This window comes from Gavialis gangeticus, unplaced genomic scaffold, assembly GCF_001723915.1.
Source record: "Gavialis gangeticus isolate Ggan-Ray unplaced genomic scaffold, GavGan_comp1, whole genome shotgun sequence".
NCBI classification, from domain to species: Eukaryota; Metazoa; Chordata; order Crocodylia; family Gavialidae; genus Gavialis; species Gavialis gangeticus.
In genome coordinates this window covers 135,844,392-135,853,365 of record NW_017729024.1, presented here as the reverse complement: position 1 = coordinate 135,853,365, position 8,974 = coordinate 135,844,392, and the positions used below count along the sequence as shown (strand labels likewise).

At 39.5% G+C, this 8,974-nt stretch overlaps 1 protein-coding gene across 1 annotated transcript in view; it reads right to left on the bottom strand.

The window, feature by feature from the left end:
- ADAMTS6 (ADAM metallopeptidase with thrombospondin type 1 motif 6) overlaps window positions 1–8,974 on the bottom strand; it is a 395,156-nt gene that overhangs the window by 368,533 nt on the left and 17,649 nt on the right. The window contains exons 2-3 of the mRNA XM_019517795.1: window positions 6,435–6,818; window positions 5,292–5,656 (exon numbers count right to left, since the gene is read on the bottom strand). Coding sequence (XP_019373340.1) covers window positions 5,292–5,656; window positions 6,435–6,531 — 462 coding nt within the window. The 5' untranslated portion in view covers window positions 6,532–6,818. The remainder of the gene's footprint in view (window positions 1–5,291; window positions 5,657–6,434; window positions 6,819–8,974) is intronic.

Here is an 8,974-nt window from a genome sequence, read left to right as displayed (position 1 = left end):
GAATCAATGTATATATGCCGAGTGCAAACATAGCATACTGAAGCTAAAACTATAAACAAATATGTGGAGAAGATTAGCATAGGAAATAGAGATAGGGGAATGACACCCTGGGCACAAAAAGAAGGAGATATGTATGACCAGGAGGAAGACGGCAAACCAGAAAGTACATGGATCAGTCGAACAGCTGCTGCACTTGAAGTTTTTAACCTAACTTCTTGCTCCTGATGGGACAAAACTTTTCCTCTGCTCACCATCCATTCCATGCAATGACTAGTATGTAAATGCAAGAGGCAGTGGCTCAGCTTCAAAATGAGTACTGCAGAAGGGTCTGGATAATGCCAACCCCGTAGGGTGTTGGTTGGAGCACTGTACTAGAAAATTAGAGAGGCACTTCAAGCTCCCTCTTCAAGAGGCAGGCCTAGAACTTCTGTCTCTTGTTTCTCTGGTGGCTGCCCCTAACCTCTCAGCAATTGTAGCTAAAGAATGGGAAGGGATATTCTCTTCCTGCCACTTCTTTCTAGGATTTACAGCAGTGTACATGCCTATTTAGCTATGCAGCTCCTAGCTAGTGCATAGCCTATTGAGCATGCACTGTATGTGTGCGTACATCCACATCTACAGCACATGGATAAAAGAATCATAAACTGTCCGTACATACCAAAAAGGCCACTTACACAGCTAAACTGCCATTTAGATGGACAGAATAACAGAAGTCTACCCTTTGGGCTTCAAAGGGGTTGATATCCCAAAGCTCAGAAAAAAACAGTGAAACAAAAGTGTGAGTGAAAGTTGGGAGTTCTTAAAGAAGAATATATTAGATGACAAAAATGTCATGATTTCATAATCAAGTTGGAGGACATCTTTGTCTAAAAGCCCATTTTGGTTCAAGTGGCAAAGTGGAGGAAGCAAGTAGAACCAGAAGACTGTCAGTAATACAGAACAAATGGAAAAAAGGAGAAATAGATATGCAATTAATACAAATTAGAAGTTAGAAAGTATAGAAAACTAAAGACATTACTAAATCTCCATCACTGGCAATACTAAAAGCAATAAGAAGTTTTTAAAGCATATCGGGAAAGAAATAAATCCTATAAATAAAGAAAAATGAAAAGTATACATCTAGGAACAATGTATACAAAACATACATGTAGAACCGATGTCTGCATCCCGTAAAGCAGCAACTTTGCAAAGGATATATAGGCTGGAGTGGCCAAACATCTCAGTATGAACTCTCTGCATGATCCTTTGGCTAAAAGGATAAGATTTTTTTTTTTTTAAAGAAGATTGAGGTGCTTTGATTACAGAGTCTAAGTACCTTCACAGGGAGAATATTCCAGAAACTAAAGGGCTCTCCAACCTGGTAGTGAATACAAGCAATTGAAGAATAAAATATTACTGTTTCGCTTGTTGTACTACCTCTTCTAAACAGGGTCTTTATCAATTCTATGGGATTTATTCTGAAAAGAGCAGGTCTTAATGAACACAATTTGTTTTTTCTTACAGCAGTGTCAAGAATTTAAAGCAAGGCTTTCACACCATTACAGAGTAGAATTAAATGAAGAATAACATTTTTCACAACTACTAAAGTAAGATTTTGAGCCAAGGCTATTAGAAAAGGAATCACTTAGCTTTAGTTGTGTTCTCCTAAAGATATCACTTGGCTTCCTATTCTTGGGTCTCAGATCCCCAGCTAAACTTCCCCTAATTCCCAAAAATATTTGGTTCTTTGAGGCACAGACTTATGCTAAGATCTACTGCCTCAGTACCCTCAAGAGCATTGTTTTAATTCCTTGATCAGCCCCTCAAATCAAAAATATAACAAAAACCAAAAGGGAAGATAAAACCTTCAGAAAAATATCTGAGAAAAAGGAGAGCATCTAAGTGCAAATTCAATCAAAGGGGAATAATCACTTCCCTTGATTAGCTAGTAACGTTCCAACTAATACAGCCCAGTATGCCATTAGCCTTCTTGGCAACAAGGGCACACTGTTGGCTCATATGAAGCTTATTTTCTGCTGTAACCCCCAGGTCCTTTTCTGCAGAGCTGATGCTTAGCCAGTCAGCCCCCAGCCTGTACTGGTCCATGGTAGTCCATAGAACTGTGGAAAATACACAAATTTCCATCCAGAACATGTGGTAGGAGAGCTGGAAACAGGAACATGTTAGGGTCCTGGTTCTTGGAGACATGCAAGTACAACAGAATATAAGCATTTGTTTTTTTTAAAAGGTTCTAACTCCTGTGGGTGTGAAGAAAAGTTTGAAAATTAGGTCCAAGGACAGCTAATATAGTGGCATCTACCTGAATCTGCAGAGAGCCTGAAAATTAGCTCAGGGATGTATTTATCTAAATGGAGCATTGACTCCAAGTACCTAGCTGCAGATGCCCCTACCAGCACTGCCCAGCAAAAAAAACCTCTGTTAGTGATAGGGGCACAGCACAGTGATTTTGACCCACATACTGACAGATGGGTTAGATGGGTTCCCACATACTGGTAAATGGCAGGAGGGTTCCTGCCTCTATTAGGAAGAAGAAAGCCCATCTGGCTTGCTACCTCTGCTGCTATTTCTGAAGAGTGAAGGGAGTCCCACGGTTCAGTGTTTCTGGAACAAGTAGTGGCCTCCTGATACGCCACTCCAAGTAAAAGGCATGGCCATGATGAGGGGTGAAGGCCACTGGAAGCTTCACTCTATGGTGTGCCTAGGACCCAGAACTGCCTTAATCCATCAGGGCTCTGGAAAGCACAATATGATGATAACATCACACTGAAGTTACCAACCTACCAAGAAGCAAAAGGAATATCTAATGAAAAGACAAGGACAATAACCACAGTACTGAAATCAGAGAAGCATGTAACCTGTAGAAGCCAAAAATTAAAATAAAATAATTAAGAATTTTATATTTAAAATAACCAGCAGTGATACAGTTAGAATATGCTGTGAGCAGTTGCAAATTATGGGTTAATACCATTTCTTGCCCGCACACCTCTGACTTCTGAAAAGAGGGCTGGTGAGCAAGAGCATGGCTAGGATCCAGGACATTTGGGCTCTATTCCGCTCTGGGGAGAGTGGGAAGGGCAGGCAGTAGTGCATCCTAGGATGCTGGAGGTCTGCAAATTGCTCATTTTATCTCTGTGGAGGCAGACAGAAGTTACCTTAACATGAGCTAAGTAGCACAACCCAAAGTTAAGCCTGAAGTGGCATAACTTTGAGATGCTCAAAGGGCATTTAGCATGAGCAGGCTTGCAGACACTAGCATTAAGGTGCCCTTAGTATGGATGATCTAAGTATAACCTGTAACTTTACTCAAAGACAGAGAAGTGCTATCCAAACAAACTGAAGTCAATATCTCTAGGGGCGGCAGAGAAAGGAAATCAGCTGTAGTGGGAGCTTATTAGCTGACCAAGGGCAAGCAAGAGCTGAAACTGTTTGGAGGCACCAAAAAGCTGATTGTTGATCTCAGAATGATCCACTGCATGCCTCAAAGGACAAATTCCTGTGAAAGGAATAAGGGAATTCCAGCATGTTTAATTCTGGTGAGCAAAGACCCAAGAATGGAAAGCCACCTTTAAAGAAAAAGAGATCACATGCAGGTCACTCGGGCTTAGATTTAGACTCATGCTGGAGAAAGAAAATACGTTCTTGAAGATGAATCACAAAGTAAAAACTGGGTTCAGCCCAAGTATGTTCACTGCATATTCCCATTAATCAGACTACACCAGGGGATGGCAAAGTTTTGCCACCACAACACACTGAATGAGACAGACCGTGCCACAGGCCACACCCGTGCACTCCCCAGCAATCAGCAGATGCTAAGAAGGGCATCCTAGAAGAGGCGCACAGAAGAGGCAGGTGCTAGTACCCTGGTCATATCAGCAGCAATGCCTGCATGCAAAAAGTTTTACTCCCTTAAACTACAGCCAAAGCCTACAGTAAGGATGCCTCCTCTGCTGCTGTGGCTGGAGCATCCTGCAGAATCCCTGACCTGCTGCAGGCTAGATCCAGTCTATTAATAGGCCACAGATTGCTGACCCCTGAATTACACAAAGCATTCAGCAGAGAAATATATTTTAACTAAGCTTCTTAAAAACAAAATTATCTGGTTTGAAATCCTTCTCCAATTTCTATTTCCTGAAGACTACCCAAGAGTACGTTACTCTGTGAAATCATGAATACCATTCATTATACACACCACAATCTATTCTAGTTAGCTTGGTTCTTATCTGGCACTCACCACTGTAGTAGTAGTAGGCTTTTGTTATCAACAGTGCCCTAGCATGTACTATTCTATGGCATTTTCAAGGATAAAAAGGAAGTTCCCAAATAAGTTCTGAGGGAAAAAAACTCTTTCCTAAAAGTTAGTTAAATCTTCCTGTCCCTAACACAACAAGCTGCTAGTTCTGCATGCTACCATAGTAGGAATAGTGAATGAATAATGATTTTCTCATAGAAAATAGCAATGTATATTTTTTAATTTACAACAGTATTCGGTAGATGTTTGTTTTGGTATTTCCCAACTATTGTTCTTTTTTATCACTTTATTTTAGACATAACAGTGTCATGTTATGTTTAGGCTTTGGCTGTAGTTTAAGAGAGTAAGACTTTTTCCATGCAAAAATTGCTGCTGATATGCCCAAAAGTGTCATCAGCAATGAGAACAACATACAGAAAATGCTAGGATTTCTAACACTACTTTTACTTCATGCAAATCTTTCATTTATAAACAAAGATCTTGTAAAAGGTTTAAATGATCATTTTGTGACTCTGGTATTTTGCCATGCGTTCTGCTTTTCTCTTCACTCTTAGGGTTTATAACTTTGATGACTTTTACACCAGTTCTTCCCCCTAAGTTTTTCTGTATCCAAATCTCCACAGGTGCCAACACCTTGAAATAGGATCTCAGAGCATCAGTGCCTCACATGAAGCACTCAGCACTTTACAGGATTAGACATTATATCCTTAAAGTTTAAAACATCTGACAAACCTAGTCTCTCTCTAGCCCTATTCTTGCAACCATAATACAGGCACAAGCAACAAAGAAGAGGCTGCCTGTTGTATGACAAAAGGATTAATGCCCTAGTGCTTACAATGAGGTTTAAAAGAGTGTTGACTACTTTTCTTCAGAACCCAGTTGTTATTTGTTCGTTTGTGGGTGGGGGGGTAGGGAGAGGCAGAGGGGGTCTTCCTGTCTGCTTGCTTCTTGCAAGAACATGAAGATATGCCAATTAAGTTCTTCCTCTGTATTTTAAATGGACAAGTTCGCTATCATACTAAAATATATAACATGCACTTACCAGACCATTGCAGTTGCTTAAGGCCACTTTAGTTGTACTATGCTGGTCTTGCAAATATCCTGTGTAATGACAGTGGTCTAAAAAATCATGTTTCCATTGAGGTCCATCTTTCCCCCAGTATTCTACTGTAAAGTGTTTGGACACCAAATCTGTGTTGAGAGTCAGGTTTAAATGAAAGTGCTTGCCATAGGCAGAAAGTTTAAAAAATAATTTAGATGCTGCCAGTTCTTGGTCATAAGAGTCTGTACTCCTCCTCCTCCTTGAGGGTTTAGCATTTTTCACAGTAAAGCTGAGGAAGGCTCCATTTTGATCAACCCTTATTGGGATTGTTAGTTGGTAGTGTTCAAGGTATGACAGGAATTCCTCTTTGTAATCACAAGGTAAGACAGTCCAGGAAGTGGGCATAAAAGAGAAGAAAATATAACAGGAAACAACAAGTAGTAGTATAAATATTAACCACATTTGGCTAAATCCCAGTGCATAAATGACTGAAAGTCATTTTCAAGGATATGCAAGAGGAAAACATTTGCTAAATAAAATAGAGGAAAAATTCATTTTAAAAATCAGCAAAATTTGTGCAGATTATTAATTTTATGTTACTAGAGATAAAAACATATTTTAAATACATCATATATCTTGCTATTTAACCATGCTACATCAACATGTGGGACTAAAATCTGCCCTGGGAAGGTGATGATACTCAACGATAAAACTATTAGATCCACCTGCAAAAATAAAAACAATTACAATGAAAAAATACTTTTATACAAAACATTTAAATATCTTTTCAATTTTCTACAAATGGGAATAGTACGATATATGTTTTGACCTTTTAACTCCTGCAGTTTTAAGAGATGTTTATGGTCAATTTTTAACACGCTTTGCATGTAGCATTATGGCTAGATTTAATTTGCAAGACTCCTTTATAACTAAAATTAACCACAAGAGAAGTTAAAACATCAATCTTAGAATTGACTCTGACATAACTGATTTCCCTCTAACTGAACTTTCACAGTAATAAATTATTACAAAAGTACCTTTGAGCCCATATGATCTATCATCTCTTATATAGTCATGGTTTAGGAAAGAATTACTTAACCTTAGAGTAAAATGCCTTGCCAGCTATAGAACTAAGACCCCTACCTTGAGAACTATATGAAAGCCTGTTGTCACTGTGAAATTCCGATGAAGCCATGACTAGGCTCAAAATCCAGGTCAACGTCTTCCACAAAATTTCCATAATTTAGAAAAAAATGAAAGTTTGTTTTTCCTTGGAGGGCTACCTATGTGCTATAGAGTTAACTCCACTCCAGAATCGCACCATAACAGGTATATTAATTTTATCTTACTTCCAAGCTAATTATTGGATGCTCCACTTTTTGACAGGCACTCTTTTCCAACAACCTGCACTTTCTTCTATAACTGTAGTCATTTTCTCAGTTTAAAAATAAGCATTTTTGTAAAAATCCTTAGGATATCAGTAAGATGTTAGAGTGGGTAGTTACTGAACTTTGCCCATGTCTTTACCTGAAAAAAAGAAAAAGAAAAACAAACAAACAAAAAAGTTAAAGATCTATTTTAAATTGGAAGAGCTATACTACAAAATCAGAGACGAGTGCCTTGAACATGTTTGGCAATTATTCTTTATCATGATTTCCTAATACTTTGAGGCCCCAATTCTACAGAAACTTACACACATCTTTAACTTTCAGAATGTGCATATTTCCATTCACTTCAGTGGATATACTAATCTTCTTGAAATTAAATGGATACGCATGATATATAAGATCAAGGTATTAATGCCAAATATACTGATTGAAATATAAATAGTGAGCACGTGCTTGCTCGTAATGTCTTCACTAGAGGACATGGGTGGACCTAGGATTTTGAAAAGGGGAGTTCACATGATGTGGTGCATCATCCCACATAAAACAACACATAATTCTCTCCAGTGAAAAAGAAATCAGATATTTTATAAATATGCTAGGAGCCTAGGACTTGATTATTCAATTTAAAATTGAAGCAAAAATAAATAAAACTTAATTGGAATTTGCGTTAATGTGTCATTAAATATAAAAAGTATAACAAACTAGGCAAAAATAAATCAAAAGATGCTGTTTAATTAGTCCTGTAGTCACTACAGTTAAATAGATGTCTCTTTTTCAGCTTCATAAAAAAACCCTAGTTTTCTAGAGCATCTCAGTGGATCCAGTGCTTCAGTGAAAGTTATTTTCATACCTGAGTTAACATTCACCTGAATTAATGTTTATAGCTAGAGTTAAAAACCATCTGTAATGTTGTTAAATAGGTGCTACATAACCAGGAGCAGCTAACAGCAGAATTGCCAAGAAAGGATAGCTAAATTAGTGGAACATAAAGACCATTAAAAAAAGAGAGAGGATTGTTAACACCTATAGAAGGAAGGGTATAGAAGAAATCAGGTAGATTATAATGAGCCATGAAGTCATTTGAGTACCTCACACCTGCCTGAATAGAAATGCTGCTGCTGCTTCCACCACCAGACACTTGGTTTTAAATTTTGGATAGACCAGGAATCAAAAGGAGGGTGCAAATGCAGCACTGTACCCCTCGTGGATCTGTCCCTGATACTAGCTAATTAAGCCTAAGACACTGAGGGCATTTTTACACATGTAAGCACTGCAGTGCTTGCAGTTGTATAAGTAGCAAAATGCGTGTCAGCGCTGAGAAAATGGCAGCATCATGCTTTTGAACTAAAACACTTTGGAGGTACTTTAGTTCAAAAGCTTCAAGTATCAAGGACAATAAAAAGACCTTTTTCAGATATGTGGGGAGCCAGAGGAAAAGCAAGGGCAACACTGGACCCCTGCTAAACCAGATGGGACAACTGACCAGTGACAGCTGACACCCAGGAAAAAGCCAACCTATTAAATGAGTACTTTGCGTCGGTCTTTCATCAGTCCCATGGGATGCCCATGCCCACTACGGGACAGGGAGGTCCGGGTGAGGGAGATCCCCTGCCCTCCATCAATGCTGACCTCATGAAGGAACACCTTGAGAGGCTGGATACCTTCAAGTCAGTTGGCTCTGACAATCTACACCCCAGGGTACTCAAGGAGCTGGCAAGCATCATAGCCCAGCCTCTGGCACGGATCTTTGAAAACTCCTGGCGCTCTGGTGTAGTGCCCGAAGACTGGAAGAAGGCCAATGTGGTACCTATCTTCAAGAAAGGGAGGAAAATGGATCTGGCAAACTATAGGCCCATAAGCCTGACCACTATCCCGGGGAAAGTCTTAGAAAAGTTTATTAAAGAGGCCATCCTTAATGGACTGCCTGACACCAACATCCTGAGGGATAGCCAGCACGGGTTTGTTGCGGGTAGGTCTTGCTTGACCAATCTCATTTCCTTTTATGACCAGGTGACCTATCATCTGGACAAGGGAGAAGAAATTGACGTCATATATCTTAACCTCAAAAAAGCCTTCGATCTGGTATCCCATGATCACCTCTTGGCGAAACTGGACAATTGTAGCCTTGGGTCCACCATGATCCACTGGCTGGGAAACTGGCTCCATGGTCAGACCCAGAGGGTAGTAACTGATGTAAGTCACTCATCATGGTGTCCTGTGACCAGTGTGGGGGTCTCCCAGGGCTCTGTCCTTTGACCCATATTGTTCAACATCTTCATTAATGATGTGGACATT